A 21556-nucleotide genomic window follows, 5' to 3' on the forward strand; every position below is an offset into this window, starting at 1 on the left:
TAGATAGAGCTGGCGTGTGGCGGCGAGTCGGCGTATTCTGTCAGCAATTCTCAAATCTCGTTAATCGAATCTCGAATCCGAATCTTTTAGTATTTGGTGGATTTGAGATTCGGATTCGACTCATCTGAGCTGCCGCGCCCGTGTCGTGTTGTTGACCACCGTGGCGTCGTGTCTCAGTCTTTCGTCCGCTTATTGACGACAAGTATGACAGTGCGGAATGAGGTGTTGAATTGAATTGTTTCTAAATCAGCATTTTCTTACAGTTAAGGAGGATGACTCAGGGAATAAATACAAACTTACTATAAACTTGATTACACAATAATCCATAATAAGCTAATGTATTAGTCGGCGGAAGAATTACCACCTGGAATCGGAATCAACTTTAGGCGATAGATTCCCGATTCCGATTCTAAGCCAAGAATCGATGGAATCAAGAATCGAAGATGGAATCGACCCATCCCTAGTTTCAACACACGGAAAAAACTCCATGTTTCACCGATCATGTTGTTTATGTTTGCCATGTATTTTATAAATATGCAAAGAAAGAGTTTTTATTGATTTTATTTACAATTTAGTGATTATAAATGGCTTAAATACATTTTTGTATTATTATATGTACAAAACACAGTGTTTGTCTAATTTTCAACACCCGGAAAAAACTCTATGTGTCACCGATCATGTTTTAAAATCAAAGACACCGACGATGGGTTAAACTACACAGGAAAGTTTGTTGGTGTCTGATGTGACCAAACAAGGTTATATATTAGTACAATTAATTAACATGTTACATAATTTAATATCTAGCAACATTTAGATAGCCAATCATTAATCATGGAAGTACTATCTTTGCACTTTTTGTTTTACTAGGGTCCCTGTTGCTCGAAATGGAGCAATTGTTAAGTATTACAGGCGTTATTTTAACATTTACGATTTTTGATGATTTTAAAAGATTCCACTCAAAGATTGTGGAATTCTCAAGATGTACGTAACAGATCGACATAATCAACATTTCTTGTAAATATCTTATCATTTTTCAAAAGCTGATCTGGTTTTTTAGTGTTTTCTACAAATAGCCTTGCATAGCCGCATTAATTGACTGGGAAGGGTGGCGTCGTCCTGTAATCCAGCAACTAGGAGGTCACGAATTGTGGATATTTATAGGCATGCACTGTGGATGCGATACTTCCTGGTGTGGATTAACGTCCGCACGAGTGAGTACTACGACTATCCGCAGTGCTATCCTGATAATTAGACCAATGCGTATATACTAAGGAAAAATGTGGTTCGGATTCCACTATAAACTGTAGGTCCCTTAGTTGCCATTAGCTGTATGGGCTATTAATTAACAGCTGTGTCTAAGGAATGTCGACCTTAGTCACTAACAAGACTACAAGATCGCGCCACTCATCCTACACTCATCTCCATTCATACTTGGCTTAAAAAATACCTACTTTGTATGGTCGCCATTTCATTGAACAGTATTAACAGTATTAGGTTGTCCATAATAACGATTATAAATATAAAAAAAAACATTTCTATTTCTTCTTGGTGGTGTTGTATGACTTTCCTATGTTTCCATAGTTTGCAAATCGGCTCTTTCAATGATTACTAAGAAATGCAGCACAGTGTTAATTCAGTTTTCTTTTTAGTATATCAATTTATCCAGGCTCTCTTGTTTTTTTTCCATTGTAATATTTACGCCAAACCAAATTTAAATAGTAAATATTTCATTTCAACTTCTCACTTTTAATTTCTGACAACAACTGGAGTTCCATAACAATATTTGTTTCCCATGTTAATCTTATGGAGAAATACGAAACTTTAAAGGGTCCCAGGGCCTCACCCTCTAATTATTTCCCTAAAAAGAAAAATTCCTGAACAACTTCACATTACGCTCTTTCCAATGAGACCAAAAACATGTCAATCGGTTCTATAGTTTCGGAGGAGTAATTGTCACAAAAAACCTGCATGCGTATTAAATAAGTATAGATAATATGATCAAAGAAGTTAACATTATGTATGCGACATTATTACATGTATGACGTTTCTAAAAATTGCTTCAAGACCTTGATAATGTAATTTTTCTTTAGAAACTAGGCAGTTGGAAACAGATTTTTAAAGGCTGTTGACATAGGCCTAGGATTTTTTTTTAAGTATTTATGTCTGAAATTGTTTTTTGGGGTTTTCCAAGCCAATGGTTCACTGTTTTAAATATACACTCCTTATGGAAGTAAAATGGTCCATTAAAATCCAAAACCAGCTTACTAAGTAAACAATCATAAATATATATGCTTAAAATTTCTTTTTTTGTAGTAAAGAAGAAAAAATGTATCAAACACACTAGTTAAATAAATAACACTCATACTTACGAAACCAATGTATTTTATAGTAATAATATTTTCACAAATCCACAAACTCCCAACCCAACTAAGCTACACAAGCCATTTTTACCGAGGACTCCAGCTTTGATCTGTCTGTATTAGTCATTATTTTGTCTAGATATCTCCGCAATGGGGTGTTCTACTAATATAGTCTGATACATGCCATGTCGTTATTCAAATTATACTTGTCCATTGTGACTAAGTGGCTGAGTTGTAGATAGGAATTTGGAAATGTATCATCAAAATTGCTAATGGCCAAAGTTTATCAGCTTGTGTCGTTCACCCCTCTCCTCCTTAGAACTTGATTATAACAAATTAATAAAAAATCCATAATTGATTTTAAAATACAGTGTTATTAGGTTTGTTATTTTTTCAGTGTGGGCTGGGGTTAACAGTTCTCAGTGTTGCATGTGTTTTTCTGAAACAAAAAATTGTAATTTTTTAAAAATATAATTGTTAGCTTAGGAATAGTTAAAACATACTCCCTTAGTAGATTTTTCATCCTTACGGAACAGCTGCAGCCAATTTTATTGTTATACTCCTCCATTCATAAAATTTAGGTGGTTTTAGGGGAAGAAATCTATCCCCTCCACGTCTTGATCCTATCATTAAAACATAGCTCAACAGTTGAGATTTGCCAAAATGTTAATCACCTGCAACATACATTAACTAGGAAAAAAGTGGTGGGGAAACTTCCTCTAAAACTGCCTAAATTTTGTGAAAGAAGTATAGTTCTGTCCGGTGCACTGTAGCAGTCGCGTTTTGTTTTAAATTTGATCTTGTTATTTCAGTCTTTTAAAACCTCGTTTAACCAAATAAAACTATCTAATCATGAACATTAACTCTTCCCCTATTATATAACCAAACAGTAAAGCACAAATCATGAAATTATCCCTACATTAATAGAAACAAAATTTTGTCGACACTAGTAATCAGTGTTACCAACATGAACTAGACACAAAAAACGAGCTTCAAAATTTACAAGGGGATGAGAAGTCTACTTGTGTTGGTTAGTCTATTGATAGTACATAGGCCTACTCATAATTACAAGTTACTCAAATACTACCTGTTTTCAATGTGTTTTCATTGCATGGACCCTTGCAATACATTCTAACAATGTAATGTGAAGGGTAAGCTTTTTCAACAACAACAGTTTTTGTTCTATGTATGTAGTAGAACAATATATAAATTATTCAGACCACAAGATTTATCAAAGAGTTTTTTGTAGAAACTCTAAAAAAAACTACTTAAAATAAGCTAGGATCTTTCATTTACATCTTGATTTTATTGAATGGGTTGCCGGATCATTTAATTTTTTTTATAGAAATTGGCTGTAAAACGAATAGTTTTGTTTTTAGATTACTTCACATATTCTTTAGAATGTTCATACCTTCGTATGAATGTCTAAATGTCTGAACGGTTGAGAAAAACAATCAAAATCGGTACCCTTCCTTCATTGGAGTAGCATAGAGCTACCAGGAGGCAGTGATGAGGCTTTTGTAGGGGGGAGGGGGTTGTACAACACTTAGTCTAGTTGAGGGACTAGAACAATTACAACAGATCTTGATCTGTGTTACTCTTTTTCTAAAGACTCACAAAAATATACAATTGACAAAAATATACTGTTGATTAGTGCCTGAGCAGAACGGTAGATTAATGTGTTATCATGAATTCAAATTAGTACCCAACAAATCATCAAGAAAGGAAAACAAACTAGTAATTTGTCAAATTGGGATCTCAAATCTCAAATCCACCTATCTTTGAAAAGTTTTGGGTTCAAGATTTGATAGGCCAGTTTCGAGATTCAAAAATAAGTATTGATTCAATTTAGTATTGATTTTATATTTATATTGATATTTATAAATATCAGTGTCAGGGGTTAAATGTTTTCCAGTGTTTGTTGTCCATGAAAAATGAAGTTACACGATCATGCGGACAATCTAATCTTCTTTTGCAATTACGGTAAAACCTTGAATATCTCTCACGGTCTTTAAGGCATCATTATCGTTTCCCATGGTAATGGAGACATCAATATCGTCTTCTGTGAAAAATCGTTTGGCAAAATCGTAATCATCTTTTGCAGTCACAGGACATGATATCAACATCTCCCGCGATCATGGATAATATCCAAACATCACCTGCGGTTGTGTAGACATCATTATCGTCCTCTACGATTGCTTCAACATTTTGAACATCTCCCGTGATTTTGTAGGAAACGTAACCGTCTGATCAAAATCAACCATGCATCTAAACCGTGAACATCTTCCATAGACGCGAATAGGTCTGCATCATCTTTGTTCCCTGCAATAACAGCAAAAGCGTGAATTTCTCAATCTTCGTAGGCAAGTCCTGCTATTGCAATAATATCACACTAGTAGAAATCAGCTCAGGCTCAATTTTCTGACTATCACTCGATTCGGCTCTGCTGGAAAATGGTGGAAAATGGAGCCGCTCGCTCACCTACAATCATACGTATTGAATATTTTATATCAGGTAGCAGTTCTTCAACCCAAGGACCAATTAATTTGAACCACTTCTCTCACATGTTTACTTTTTAAAGTGACCAGTTATAAATAACACTGACTTTTCGAACAAATGTCTTCTATTACAAATTTCAATAGGCATTGTTCAAGTAGCACTATTTTTTTTTGTATACTGGTATAAACTGACAAACGATTCTAGTAACTATTATATATTCCTCTTTTGCTGGAAAACAATAATTATTTTTGTTACAAGTGCAACATTTGTCTTATACCAAGTAGTCTTTAGAGAACAAAAAAGAAGAAAAAGGCAATTTACCGAAACAACATGATCCTTCAATGTAATGAATGAAAGTTTAACAATTGTCCATGTTACCAATTAGAGGAACGTGGAATGATGTATCGTATTCGCAATTGGTTGGAGTTTGGTGAGTAGCGTAGAGAGTGCTTGCTTGTTATCTGCTTGCTCTGTATGTTGCGTCGCTTTCACAGGAAGACCTCACCCTCACCTCGGTCTGCTGTCACCACTGGCTGCTTCGGCACTCACTCCAGGTACGCCACACTGCAAACTCATTATATGTGCTTTGTCCATTACACAGTTAAACAAAAACTCTTCTCAATCAACCAATTATGAAGAAAAATGAACATGTTGTATAGTCAAGGCAACTAACTAGTATGTAGTAGCTGTTGAGCAATGAGCACTCATCTGTGGTCTTATAATATGAAATGTTTTTAAATAGTCTTGGCACTGATTGTATATGTTGTAACTAGTAATACGAGTTAAAGTAGAAACATTTCAGGATTTGCTTGGATATATTTATTATTATAAATTTCTAAACATAACAAACAAACAAACTTTTAAATTACTTGGAAAGGGAAAATATGCTTCTCCTAAATTTTACTAAAACATATTTAATGACTTGACTAAACTGATTTTGTGAATGTTTTTTGTCGGTTTTATTTCATCACTTACTTAGCTTTGTGAATTGTGCTGCCTTCATTATGGTTTCCAACTATGAAGGAGCTCCATGAGGTCAGATCAACTGTAACAAGTGACACACTACTATACTAACACACACAGGACACTAACAGGGCATAAATCTGAATGTTTCCTCCCAATGGCATATAATATAAGATTTTCGAGCAAAGTTCTTGGTTCGTTTTTTTCTATGTACTGAATTCAAAGTAAATCAAGCTGTTTAAGCAAAAGACAACAACAACATGAAACTAAATCGTTAAAGCATCCTTGTTTTTGTTCTCCTCTTCAGTGAGAATCATTTAAGTGCACATGTCACCTTTTCAAACTCATAATTTACTCTATTTTATTGCATTGTCTCCTGTCTGTAAATATTACAAAAATGCCAAATGGTGACTTTTGAAAAAAACTAACTATTACTAGGTTAAACTTAGCGAGTAATGGTTTCTCTCAGAACTGTCTCAATTATGTTTAGGGTTTACATGGTTGAAAAAATACTAACAGCTGGAAATCGCCATCCAAATGAGCTGTGTCCTTTAAAAGTCCCTTATCTTTTTTTTTCTTCTTATAGTAGAAGCTTTGACTATAAGTACAACTATTCATTCCATCCACATGTTAAATTTGTTGCCAGTTTTTTTAACAAAAATCGTCATAGTTGATGTGAGCCACCAACAGATTGTGTTGATCTAAATTACTAATTACTATCAAATACATAATCTTTTTACCAATTCAAACTAATTGAATGACTTATTGTGAGCTATAGCAACGGTTATGACCATCAACCTGGCCAGCAACCAAAAATAAGGTAGAAAATAGAGTTTTAGTCACTGGCGCATTCTGCGACTGGCTCACACAATGTTCTTTTTTTAAATTGGCTACAGCTGATCCATATAGATGCGACGTCTACTTCAGTATCCAATAGTCGATGGTAGAAGTTTACTTTAAGCTCTGATCTAATTGGAGTTAAAGAAAATATTCAACAGATCCGGGACAAATTATTGGCAGTTTTAAGTCCTAAAACAGGACTAAATATTTTGAATAATACTATAAATATTAAATTATCTTGTGAATGCATTAGTGTAGACCATTTATATATATAACTAGCTGTAACCCGCGGGCTTTGCCCCGTTTAACTTCTTAATTTTCAAGATTATCTCGTTCGCATGGCTCAATAACGTCCTGGTTGAAGTTTGTTCGCTACGCTCACTCACCTTTACGTTGGAGCTCGTTCGCTACGCTCACTCACCTTTAGGTTGGAGCTCGTTCGCTGCGCTCACTTGCCTTCAGGTTAGCTCGTTCGCTACGCTAACTCGCCTCCAGGTTGAAGTTCGTTCGCTACGCTCACTCACCTTTTGGTTGCAAATTAGCTATTGTCATAAATGTAAAAGAAATAATAGTGCTGCACCCTGTTGGTAATCCTTGTAACTTTAATGCTGTTGAACATCATAGAACAGAACCAACTTGTTTAATTGAAACAGCTGTTAAGATTCAATAATTCCATTTCTCATAAGGTTAACATGGGAAACTCTAGAGCCACTGGGGCGGAGCCCGAAAGGATTTTTGAAATAAGAATATGCCTATATGTTAATCGGGAATGTGAGCTATCATCATGCCAAATTTCAGCCCAATCCGACCAGTATTTTTCGAGTTTACTTTTCCCATACACACATACACACATACAGCAACCACCTCTTTTTTATAATAGTATATATAGATAGATAGATAGAATATACACTAGGTAGTAAACACAAATTAAACATATAATCCTTATTTAATTTACTTATTTGTATCAATCATTTAACAAGAGGGATTAGTTTATTATTATGACTTTAAACTCCCTTCCCATACAAACTGGTCTTTTTAAACATGATTGTTGGCCTCCACTATGGTATTTGTTTATAAATATTCCCTCTCCCCCACCAGGTATGTATCTACGTTAAGCATGTTGGCTTAATAGCATGACACTATGCTTGTTTGTTTATCTTATGCTTTGTTATATTTTTATTTCCAGAAACCAGCCTTACTCAAACAGTATCTTCTGTAGATTATATCGTTAGACTGAAATGACTCTAATAACCACTGATTGTGATTTTCAATCCTCATGGATAGGCTTTCTCAGTCATGTCATATTGTAGATTTGCTGTCTTTAGATTACATTGTGATTTTTAGTTAGGTACATAAGTGAACTGTTATATTAAATAAGTAAAATTAAAAGTGTTGACAATTTTACATGGATTTAACAAGAAATCACAACATCTCAAAATTACTTTTTATGCAAGACATTATTTAATTAACTTAATTAAAAATACTTAAAATTTAAACATAGCCATTTTTATGTTTCTTAAATTATTCATCGCTGATTGAGCATGATATTTGGCACATTCCATTCAAAAGTGTAAATTATCTCATAGATTAATATTTCATGAATCTTTTCATGAATATTTCAAGGCTCGTACATACCAATACCAACGATATAAACAACTCATGGATCGCTGGCTCAGTGTTGGCCGCGCGGTCGAGCTTCCCCCACCATCTACTGGCAGAAGCCGACGCAGCCCATACATTCACCATTATAAAACACACTTTTTATTAGCTGCACTGTTGAAATTTATAGGGATAAAATATTGCTAACGCTTGTCAAACTCTTTTTACTAGTTAAACCTTTTATGTCTGTTTTGTTTCTTGCAGAAAATAACCCATTTGAATTCTTTAAAACTACAAATTCACTAAACCCGTTTTGTAGATGTTTTTAGACAACTGATATTGCTAGTTCCAAATTGTACATGGTAAAATAATAAGTTTAATATAAGTTTAAATAATGAAGTTTACAAAGGAGAAATAGAAAGTACAATATTTGTGTTTGAAATTCTATTTTATTATTTGAAAAAATAGTACATAAACATTTAGAATAATTTTGCTAAGTTTTTGCCGCAGTGGTAACGTAAATGTTTGACGTAAACGCGATATTTTTTTTCTTTCAATGTTTAATGACAATGTGTCTTACAAAATAGGTCATAAAAAAGTATGCCTATCACGTTAATGTCAAGCATAGATTTGCGGTAAAAACTGGACAAATGTAGTAGGGTTTTTAAGAGTTCAAATGTGTTATTTTCTGCACAAAAAGAAGAAGACATAAAGTTTAGAATAGTAACAGTTTTTGGCATGTATTAGCAATATTTTACATCTATATATTTAAACAGAGCAGCAACTTAAAAAGGCGCGTTTTACAATGGTGAGAGTATGGGCTGCGTCGGCTACTGCCAGTAGATGGTGGGGGGAGCTAGACCGAAAACAGCGCCCGCAGTGCTACTGAGAGCGCAATCCAGTAGTTTTTACATCGTTGACCAATACTGGATAGGTAACAATTTAGAAAATATCTCTTCAGATATGGAACTCAAAAATAATTCACCCTAGTCCTTGTTGATCACTGATTTTAACTCTAAAACTGGCACTCTTTTTGTAATGGTATGCCAGGAGGCCAAAATTTATTTGCATTGGAATTAATAGTTTGCCAAGCCCTGTTAACTTCAAGCGTCCATATTTTGTTCTTTCTCTATAATAACCCCAAATTGAATTTTTTTTTTTATAGAAACACTCTAAGGGACAGAAATAAATGTTAGGTTGCCTTTCTTTGTAAAATATAAGAAACCAGTAGGAGGAAAGTAACCACTAAAAAAGGCTGCTAAACGAATATTTTAACTAACTAATGGATTCATCAATGCCAAAATGATCCATAAGTTGTGGGATGAGCTTACCAACTATCTTCCTCTCCATAATGGACTCTCCTTCCTGCTAAGAATTAATATTAATACTTAAAAAATCACCAGTTCAGTTTTTTGATGGTTTTAAACTGGACCCAGCTATCAAGGACACCTTAAAGTTGGGTATTAAATAAATGGTCCTAGCCCTAGCTAATGAAACAGTTAACCTTAATCAGTAACAAAGCTACTCAAGGCATCCCGCTCTATTCTACACTCATTCTTCACTCATATTTGAGTTAAAATATTAGAGGTGTGTGGATAGTGAAATTTCAGTTCGGATCGGGTTGGATAGTTAAGACTCGGTTCGGATCGGATTGGATAATTAGAGGTTCGGATTTGGATATTTTAAGATTTGGATAGTTTGAGAAAGATAGAAAAAGTGAACCAGGACGTCCTCGTTGTCTTCATTCTTGTCTTGTATTTTGCCAATCCACCACTTCTCGTCATAAATACACGCTATGTTGTCTTGATTGTAAAAGGATTAAGTGTTAGTGAACTGTATTGATGTTGGCTGGTCTTCGAAATGTGTAGATTTTGATTTTTGAAAACATCTGATTTGGTTGTCACTTAGCGGGAAAAACCTATGGTAATTTCTTGTGCCTGTTACAGGCAAGCAGCATTCAAACCTGCCTACCTTTAAGTTGATCTTCCCATTCTTCAATTTCTCTCGATGTAACATATATGTATTTTATACCCGTAAATTTTTCAGTGCACAATTTAAACATTTCTTATGGGTTCAGTATTTGGTTTTGATACAGTCTTTGCATACTAGCTCGAGTTACTTCTCGTATCTTGCCATGTGAGGAGTTCATAGAAGGCTTGATTGATAAACTTATGTCCCTAAAGGCCCACCATTTTATATTCAAAACACAAACAACACAAGTAACTCGAGCTAGTATGCAAAGACCGTATCAAAACCAAATACTGACCCCAGAAGAAATGTTTAAATTCTGCATTGAAAAAATTACTGGTATAAAATACATATAAGCTACATCGAAAGAAATTGAAGAATGGGAAGAGCAACTTAAAGGTAGGCAGGTTTGAATGCTGCTTGCCTGTAACAGGTACAAGAAATTACCATAGGTTTTTCCCGCTAAGTGACAACCAAATCAGATGTTTTGAAACATCAAAATCTACACATTTCGAAGACCAGCCAACATCAATACAGTTTACTAACACTTAATCCTTTAACAATCAAGACAACATAGCGTGTATTTATGACGAGAAGTGGTGGATTGGCAAAATACAAGACAAGAATGAAGACAACGAGGACGTCCTGGTTCACTTTTTCCATCCATCAGGACCCAACACATCATTTAAACTCTTAACAAATGACACTTTTTGGGTTCCAGTTAAAAGAGTTCTACGGAATATCACTCCATTAGAGTTTATCAACCACATCTGGAAGAAATTACAATATTTCACAAAAGCTGTGCAATGAGATTTCAACTTTATTCAACTCTTTGATTAATTATTGAATCAATACTGTATAAGGGAATTTGGTCCCTATGACATTTTTTACACTCTGTTTAATGTCTTATCAGAAACGGTTAAACATTTTTAATCCATACGTTTCTTGAAAAAGTGTCAATAAAACCAAGATGAACATGAAAGTTTATTGTGTAAGCCTCCAATTAATCTAATAAAGTTTTATTTGTGTGTATATGATTGTAACATAGTAACATACCCTTTCAAAACAAGTAAATGTAAACTGATTAGCTTAGTCGAGTACTTGTTCTAACGCTACTTGTTACGCTATTTTCGTCCAACTTTGATGTTGCATATCTTCTAAACTAGTTTAGAAAATAACTTTGAGTTTAGTGATCAAACTTATACATCATAATTATAACAACTACAAGTACTTATGGCAGAAATGTTATTGATTTTGATTCAGTCCCTTTTGTGATATAAGATCTCGAAAATGGCAGAAATCGGATAATTCACCATATTTATGGACCTATAAAGAAAAAAGGATAAGACTTTCATAATCCAAACTTGAGATTTAGACTGTCTCATATGCCAACTTTAAAATACAAAAAATATTAAAGGTGAGTAATTACTTTTTCTTATGAAAATATTACAGGGAAAATAACATTTTCACCGCTGAAATCTTTTTTTTTACGTTTTAGCATTTTACATGCTAGACAACATATTTATGTCATTTATTATATATCAATTTTAAGCCCATTTCTTGCTGAATATTTTGGTTTTTAATATCTCCTGATATCTTAAAAAATAAAAAAGCTATTAAATATTTAGTAAATGTCAATTTTTGTATAAAACGTGCGTTTCGCTCAAACAAAAATGGCCGCCAAAAAAATGTTAAGAGAAAAAAAATTTTTTAACACTTGCATGTCAATTCTATAGATACAATTCAATTTATGAAAGTTTCATAAAAATTAAAAATGTGAAGCAACAAAAAATATTCATTCTGTATGATTTGTAATGGATTGACCCTATTGTGAACTTTCATGATTTACGGACATCGGCATCGACTTTTTTGACAAGTTCGGCAGTCACAATGATGGGTCTTCCACTTCGCTCTTTGTCATGAACGTTAGTTCAGCCATTTTTAAATTTGATGACCCACGGACAAACTCCACTTTCAGTAATAGTTAAACAGTTAACCTTTCAGAGGGCGCATTGGTTTTCAAAACGGGAGAGGGCGCACCCAGAGGTTACTTTCAGTTCAATAAAAACAAACATTTATGAAGTAAAATTTGTATTTTAGTGCACAAATTAAGTTTTATTTTTAATTTAAAACATCAAATATGTGTTTAGTGAACTCTTAATTATAAAATAACTTACAGTAGACTCCCTTTTATCCGAACACATTTTAACCGGACATCAGTTTAACCGGATTACACTCGGCAGAAATTACATCTCTTTAACCAGAAAATTTTTATCAGCACATCGTTTTAACCTTAATTTAAGTTTTAATTTTAATTATTTTAACTATTCATTTTACTATAAAATACATCACTATGACGAAACACCTGTTCTTATGTATGAAATGTACTTTATAAAGAACGTTTTGTGTTAATAAAATAAAAAATAAATAAAAAAACCGGACTAGATCGGCAGGAAGTGGGCGGTACTGAAACGACTGTTCTCTTGGGAAAGATTTGGGACCAGTGATCACGTTGTAGGTCTACTCTTCCTTCTGGTCTTTACCTTCATGTCTGTTATTTATTAATAACTAAATATTTTACATACAGGGTGGCTGAAAAGTAACTTGCACCCCCCTTTAACTTTTCTAACTTGATTAAGACAATGGTTATTCAAAGTAATTTTGCGTTGCCATTTTGTTATTAATGGTCCGATTTCTATTTTCTTTATGTTAATTGTTATGTTTCGTCAAGACCTACAAAATGATACCAAACTCGTCTATAGTTGCTATTTGAAAATTTTGAGCTACCCCCTACCCCCACTACCCCTAAGGGCAAAATTTTCAAATCTGACCATAATTATTGTAGCCCTTCATTTCCAAAGAAGTTGCCGCAAACTGATTTCAAATATCTCAAATAGTTAAAAAGTTAAAGAGGGTGCAAGTTAATTTTTTGCCACCCTTGTGGTTAAAGTAGAACCTCTTTAATCCGAACTAATTGGGACCAGGGGTAGTTCGGACTATTGAATAGTTCGGATTACAGAACATATTGTTGTTTTTACATAACAATAGCTAAAACATGGCTAAATTGATCAAAATTATTTTGGTAAAAGTGAACAAATGTTTTATAAAGTAAAATACAGTGTAAATTTAATACAGTAGTAAACATGATGAATAAACAGTAGGCTACTGTAAATTAAATACAGTATACAATAAAGAACTGCTGTACTGTGTATAGAGTACAGCAGTGAGGGGTTCGGATTAGTGGACGTTCGGATTACGGGGGTTCGGATTAAAGAGGTTTTACTGTATTTGGATTTGAAACGTTTTAGGGCGCCATTTTGTTATTAGTGAGCCGATTTTGGTTTTCTTTATGTCAATGTTCATGTTTCGTCAAGACCTGTAAAATGATACCAAACTCGACTATTCTTGTCATTTGAAAATTTTGAGCTACCCCCTACCCCCGCTACCCCTAAGGGCAAAATTTTCAAAATTGGCCATAACTATTGTAGCCCCTCATATCTAAGAAGGTTGCCGCAAACCGATTTCAAATATCTCAAATGGTTGAAAAGTTAAGTGGGGGTGCAAGTTACTTTTCAGCCACCCTGTATGTTGAATTATTATTGTTAATTTTTTGTTTTTGTAAACAGTTCAGTTTTTACATTGTTTTTAATACAACTTTTAATTCAATACAACTACTGATTTTTATAATTTACTTTAACGTGTCTAAATAAAATGCTCTCCTAATTTTGAGTCAAATCCTTTTACATTGAGAGTACACTTTAAAAGTGAGTGTAAAAAGTTAGAGGAACTGACTACATTGAATAAATAATAACATCATACTCAGACAACAATACAATCAGCTGATTAGTTTGTAAACAAGTAGCCTACGTTGACTTTCACCACAGCTGATTCAAAAGGTTTGGGTGTTTAGTGTGAATTTTAAAGATAGTAAAAAGGTGTGCAATTGTTAAGCCATCCTAATGATTGATAATTGATAGAAAAAGACACTTTTGGGGTTATGTAATATTTTATTATTGTTTGAAATACTCTAAAATCGTTTAAAAATAACTTGCAAAGCGGACGGAGAGTGTTGCATTGTTGTGGCAGACTTAGGCCGCATGCCTCGGCATGCACTACATCTAACCTCCAGCGGTCACGTACTACTAAAGCTGCCATATCTCAGTTAATATTCATTTAATCTTAAAGATGTGCACATCTATATATAAAGCCAAAAGTACCCATGAACTTTTGAGAAAACTACAAGTCACACCCCCATAAACCATATACTTAAAATGTTCGTCATGACGAGAACTATTCGCAAAACTATTCATTATTTCTTAAATTGCCCTTTAAGGTCGTAATTCCTTTCTAAAGGGAACTTTTCATATACCTAATTTTAAAAATACCTCAGCTGTACTTATTTGTTTGTTATCCTTTGAATTTATTGCCTTATTAAAATCAGGTGTGATTATTTGTTTTTTTACTGTATTTTGTTTATTTCAGGTTAACTTAACCAATCAATATTTTTATTAATACTTATGATGTCAAACGGGGTGAAGCCCGTGGGTAACAGCTAGTTCTTTTAATTGTCAATCGATTTGTGATAAAATTTTCTCAAAAAGTTATTCTTGTAAATTTTTTGTAATTTCAATAATGATTTTTAGTTATTTAAGAAACAAAATTTAAATGGCCGCCATTTTGTTTTATGAATTTTACAAAATCCATAATTTTTTTGTAGCTTTGTCTAGTTGTCATAAATGTTTTTGCAAAGTTTCAATTTGTATCTATTACCACTTTTTAGAAAACAATTAATAAGAAAAAAAACAAAATGGCGGCTGTGTGAGTAACTAAGGACTTCCGGTCAATTTAAATATGATATTTGGATTTGTTTCTTACCCAGGAACAATAGGTACCCTAAAATAGGCCTATCCAACACAAATTCAGAAACACCCTGTGTATGAATTTGAACAGATGGTGTTTTTGGCTTCTAGGGATATCAAAATTAAAAAGTAAATCGGTCCCGGGTCTATGGTAATAGCTTATTCCCTATATGGTAAATTTGCTAAAAATAACTCTTTTTGTATATATTTAATTTTTTTATATCCTTTACACCCTAGTATGCTAGGTACTAGCTCGGAACTGTTTTAAACATTACTTCAGGCTAGTTCTAGAGGGTTGCTGCTTTATCACATGTATAAAGTCCATTGGTGATTAGAGGGATTTGAATAAATATAACTCTAAAATCATACTTTATGATAATGGCAACACTCGTAAAAAGAAAATAGAGATCAAAATGACCTTGTTTTTCTTTGTCTTAGTTCTTCTTTTCTTTCTTTAGTTTTTCTTGCACACATTCAACATGTTTACGTGTCACCTAGGTTAAGTCAATTAGGATCACTCAATCACAGGCTACTAAGCGCTATGTCATGATCAGTTCCAAACTAAGGAAATCTATTGTGACATAGCGCTTAGCAGACTGATATAAGGGTTAGGCAAAAGTCTGGAACCTCCCAGTTAACTTTTTAACGCGTTGCAGTAGGAAAACCAAACTCTGCACATATTTACAACATAAGAAATTGCACTTTTTCATCAAAGTTACAACTTTGCCCCAGCCCCCAAAATGGGGTATTTTGGGGTCAGCCCCAAGTTTTCAAATGCAAACACCTATCATGTGACCACTCATTTTAAAGGGTTTCTCAAGACAAATAAATATCCCCTATTAACTTTTTAACAGGTTATAGCAGGAAAACTAAACTCAGCATACCTTTATAAAAAAAGAGAATTCACCTTTTGGTCAGTATTAAAATATTAAATTTTTAAAGTTTACTCGGGGTGTCCAGACTTTATCTTGCTTGCTCATATTAAATAATTAAAATGGCTGCCATTTTGATTAGGGGTGCGATATTGACCTCTAGTTTGCGCCATTCAATTTATCTTGATAAACCCTTTAAAATGAGGGGTTACATGATAGGTGTTTACATTTGAAAATTTGGGGCTACCCCCAAAATACCCCATTTTTGGGGCTGGGGCAAAGTTGTAACTTTGATCAAAAAGTGCAATTTCTTATGTTGTAAATATGTGCCAAGTTTGGTTTTCCTACTGCAACGAGTTAAAAAGTTAACTGGGAGGTTCCAGACTTTGGCCTAACCCTGTATAAGAAGCAGCCGATTGTCAGTGCAAGCATAGACTCACCTTCTTCGAGCTATTGATAAATATTTTTCTTTTACTTCTATTTTATTTTTGCAAATATCTCAAAACAATAATGTTGCAGCTTACTGCATATGAATAATGGGTCAAAACAGTTGAATATACAATCAATATTTAGCACACTAGGATTAACAAATTCAATTTTTAAAATGTTCCAAATTTTGTAAAATAGATTATTGCATTAGAACAAATTAAATTATTAACTAAAATTACTGTATTCCCAACTACAGTAAGCAGACTTTTGGATTACCCATGTTCAGACTAGTTGGACTCAATTGTATTATAATATGTACATTAGCACAATAACTGGAGGAAAATCATCGGATTTTGATTCAATTTCGTTCAAATGTGTAAACCTACATTTATTTGAACAAGTTTGCGAAACAGCTTATTTTCTGTCTTAAAAAATGTTCACAGTTTATTTCCAAACCATTTTGTTTTTCGAACCTAAAAAAATCAAACTAAAGTGTAGTGTCATCGTACATCTAATGATTACATGAAAAAAAAACACTTAATTTTAGATTCCCGCGGCAATTTTATGGAGAATAAGTAAACTGTAGTAGTATTGATATATTTTGATCAAATTTGGTAAATTTATTTATTTCATACCAAGCTATTATATTAGAAATTGAAGTCCTGCAGAACCTTTACTATTGTGATGGGGCAACAGCAGTACACACGCAGCAAGTGATCCCTAAACCACTATAAAACTAGTAATCAAGAAATGGCACAGAATAATGTAATTTATTGAAAAAATAAAATATAACTTTTTTAATTCATACAGCTTGTTACATGTAAGAGAACTAAATAGAGGTAGAGAATAGAATATAACTGTTATTAATATAAGATAAATAAGTACAATACACTGGTTTCATGACACTGTATACTTCACACACTCAGCAAGGTCTTCCTACAGTTACTTGTTAGCACTATACTCAAAGGGAAATCAAGTTTTGACTGAATTTTAATGTGACACAAATAAAGTGTGTCATACAAACTTGTCTGGATGACCTTATATTCTGATATTTCCTTTTTCAGGAATTTTATCGCTACTGAAGCATTAAATGTTTTTATTTGCCTAAGTTTATTTGACATTATGTAGTGTAAATTGATATTGTTTTAAAAACTATAGTAGTTTTTTGGGGGGCTTTTGTACCTGTAGAGAAGCCAGTGGAGAGACTAAGTGACGAGAGCTCCAAGAAGGCAGATTCAGACTCTCACCCGGAGAACTGGACCGATAGTGACCCCCCTCCCCCCACTGCGCCACTCTCCAACTGCGCCTCTTCCCCACCCAAGAACTCAGCTGACACTGATCGCAAGGTAACTAATCACATCACATTAAATTACTTACTGGTTGATTGTGTCAGCCTTACAATTAATTAAGGATGGGTCAGTTTTTTTAAGTCTGTCGTTGGTAATGATAAATCAATTATATCATTTTACAAATACCCCCGCCGCAGCAAACCTGCAGACTAAGCGAATTTCAACTTGTCTGATTATATTTCTACTAAAATATTTCCATAAATAAGACATAGGTTATTTATTCCCTATTTAAATAACATTAGATTTAACGAGTGCTTAGGTTTGCTGCTACGGGGAAGGTAAAAAGTGTTTTTTGACCATACGTCAATAGTATAGGATGAAATAAATAAATTTGCATAATGTTATCAATATATATCCATAAACAAGTAAAGTACAACAATTTTCATTTTCTCCATATAAGGGGAATTTTAAATTACACTATTCTTGAATTTTCTCCGTGACAGTTACAACAGCGCTTCAATATACTAAATTATTTCTTTTTTTAAGCTCTACATAACGGTTTAGAAAGAAAGAAATTGAATTTTTTTTTGTTTTTAGGGTCAAAAATGGGAAAAACCCATTTTTACCCCATAAAACCCCCCATAAACCCCTGTTCCCACGGTCCGATTATGCTGGATCGTGAACTCGTTCGAATAAATGTAGGTTTACACGTTTGTACCAAATTTCATCAAAATCGGATCATTTTTGCTCGAGTTATCGCGCTAACGGACACACATATATATAATATATATATATGAATTTGAACGGATGGTGTTTTTGGCCTCTAGCGACCTCAAAACGAAAAAAAAATCGGTCCCGCGTCCAGGTCTTACCATGAGTACTACGGTAATAGCTTATTCCCTATATGGGAAATTCGCTAAAATGTACAAATTATTTGTTTTAAAAAAATTAATGAGGATTTTATGAGACACAAGCAAAAGTAATTATATCATAATCATTATTACTGTAACTATTAAAATATGTTGTACATTTCCAGGAAAATATTGAAAGGGAGCGCAAAAACAGATTGTTTGCACGAGATCGAAACTCGTCATCATCTGTTGGGAAATCATCGAAGAAGTCGGAAAAGACAAGTGGAGCTGTTTTGAGTCCAAGTCAAATCCAGCCTGACTCAAATATTGCTGAGGTAACCTATTTAGAAACATACGAACAGCTTATACCCTTGCTTTAATTAATTTACCTATACTTATAATTTTTTCTTGCTGAAATGACGTGAAAACCTATCATCTATTTCTATTTATTTATAAGGAGAGTGTGTGTGGGTATGTACCTCTCCATGAGCACTCACTGTCACTCACTCATGGTTGTAGTAGTAGATTGCTACTGGGTTGCACTCCTAAGTAAGACTATTTCTACTTCGATAATTACCTTGGGCTTTGCCCCGCGGGCTTTCAAAGATCTGTGAGGTGAGTTTTTTCCAAAATGAAACATTGATTTGTTTTTGTGGTATCAATGACGATACTCACAATGTTTACATTCATGTTGACAAACTGGATAATGCATTTATTTCACAGTTCCACATAGCTGATTTGGACATTAATTATGAGATGGAGTCAATGTTTTGGAAATAAGTAAGATTCAATAACCCATGCTGTATCAACCAAAGCTTTGCTCCAGAGTTTTCAAAGTTAAGCTCATTAAATTATTTTATCGAACGGTTCTCATTGAAACTGTGAGATAAAACATGATTATGTATATGTAAATAAAATTAACCGTATATGTATATAATATCCTACCTGTATGAAAATCACATGTTGTAAATTGTAACTAAATCACCTTTAAGAATCACCAATATTCATTAATTATATTCAACAAATAACCATGAAAAATAATTATATGAAAAATATTTAAATATAATTAGTAATAAAATTAGGGGCTAATAAGAAAACTGTATCCAACAATAACATATTACAATGAAATTGAAAAGTACCTAGGTCATAAATATTACCTGAATACTCTCTAGATGTAATTACCAGGTGTTATTGGTATTACATTGTTGAAGTAAAGGATGTGGGAGCCAAGTCTCCAGTGATTTAACCAGTATTATTTAAAATTAAAAGTATAACAAAATAAAATAATCAAGAAGAATCAAATATTTATACAAAATAAACCTGAAGAAAGAAGATTATTCCATAAGAAAACTGGTAATATCTTATGTAAACATTTAAAACCATAATAGTTCCAACAATCACCTCAGTGGCGTAGCAGATATTTTTGGGCCCCCCTCCCCCATGAGTTATTTTTAGACCACCGATACAACATAGTCAAACACCCTCCCCCTGCGTTTTTTGGACCACCGATACAATGATCAAACAGTTGTTTTATCATAAATTGAGTAGTAAATAAATTATGGGTAATGTTTCATAAAATGAAGTGTTAGGCAAGTTATTTCAGTCATGGTTTGGTGGTAAAGTTACATCACTACATCATTATATATATCAATATCAGTGGTTGTTGTAGGCCTAAATAAATGTTTTAAAAATAAAATCAAAATACCTTATCTTTATCCGTATTAGAATGTTTTATACAGGGTGTTTCCGAGTTGTCTGGCCTTTTTTTTGGACTTGTTCCCTGGGCTAAGACAAACATAAAATACCATATAAGTACGGGTCTAAAGTGCCTAGATTTCTGTCTCTCGGTCTGTTTGGGATTTTTAAAAATTATTTTATATCTTGAGCATTTTTCAAGATGGAAATTTCAAAATTGGTATAAATGTGTATTTTAGTAGGTAAAAAGAGCTTACAAAGTTTCGTTCCAATATCTCAAGCCGTTTTAATATAGCGGCCAATTAAAATCTGTAATGCCAAATTTCATGAAAACCGTAAATATTAAGAAAATTGTTTTTCAGATCAAAAAGATAAGGAATTAAAATCCAAAGCAAATGAGACCTTGTTTGTTAAAATCGGATGACAAACAAGGTCTCATTTGCTTTGGATTTAAATGCTCTATCTTTTTTATCTGAAACAAAATTTTCTTAATATTTACGGTTTTCATAAAATTTGGCATTAAAGATTTTAAATGGCCACCATATTGAAACGGCTTGAGATATTGGAGCGAAACTTTGGACTGGGACGGGTGGCGTCGTCCTGTAATCCAGAGGTCACAAATTGTGGATATTTATAGGTATGCACTGTGGATGCGATGCTCCCTGGTGTGGATTAACGTCTGCACGAGTGAGTACTCGACTATCCGCAGTACTAGGGGTGTGCAATGCATCGAAAATGCATTGAAATTTCGATTCGATTCAATTCAATGCATAGAATCGCGATTCGATCGATTTGGCCTCGATGCATCGAAAAAGACCGATGCATCGATTAAGTCCCGATGCAACGATTACGTCCCGATGCATATTTAAAACTAATTTAAAACCAAAATGAGTTTTAGATAGGGAAGTGTCAATTATTGCTACCACCGATACTCGGACATTGCCGATAACAGGAATATCGGTATCAAGAATCGATTGCCATACGTCGATTCCGCCGATACCGACACCCGACAGGGATGGATAGATATTTTATTTTAACATTTATTTATTTGATATCTATTAGTTTTGTAATCACGCTAACAACTTTAGTAACCAACTTAGCACACTATTTAGTTCAAAACAGCTAAAGTTTAGCTCCAGCTGTTCTCTCTGCAGGCAGATGATATTTCACAACACAATACAATCTACATTTCAAGATGTCAGACAGTCAGAATTCAATCCCAGACAACCGGCGCGCGAGTGTCCTCAACACGAAATTATACTGAAAAATGTCTTTATCAATAAGTCAGACCTTTAAATGTATTATTTTTATTTTTAGAACAAAATAATTAAA

General features: G+C 33.5%; 1 protein-coding gene across 1 annotated transcript in view; it reads left to right on the forward strand.

Moving 5' to 3' along the window:
- LOC128984351 (phosphofurin acidic cluster sorting protein 2) overlaps window positions 1–21556 on the forward strand; it is a 266594-nt gene that overhangs the window by 113714 nt on the left and 131324 nt on the right. The window contains exons 9-11 of the mRNA XM_054403662.1: window positions 5354–5413; window positions 17578–17735; window positions 18715–18864. Coding sequence (XP_054259637.1) covers window positions 5354–5413; window positions 17578–17735; window positions 18715–18864 — 368 coding nt within the window. The remainder of the gene's footprint in view (window positions 1–5353; window positions 5414–17577; window positions 17736–18714; window positions 18865–21556) is intronic.

The sequence above is a fragment of the Macrosteles quadrilineatus genome, unplaced genomic scaffold (genome assembly GCF_028750875.1).
Source record: "Macrosteles quadrilineatus isolate MER2022 unplaced genomic scaffold, UCM_ALF_1.0 Scaffold_1__1_contigs__length_201487025, whole genome shotgun sequence".
In the NCBI taxonomy this organism is placed as follows: domain Eukaryota; kingdom Metazoa; phylum Arthropoda; class Insecta; order Hemiptera; family Cicadellidae; genus Macrosteles; species Macrosteles quadrilineatus.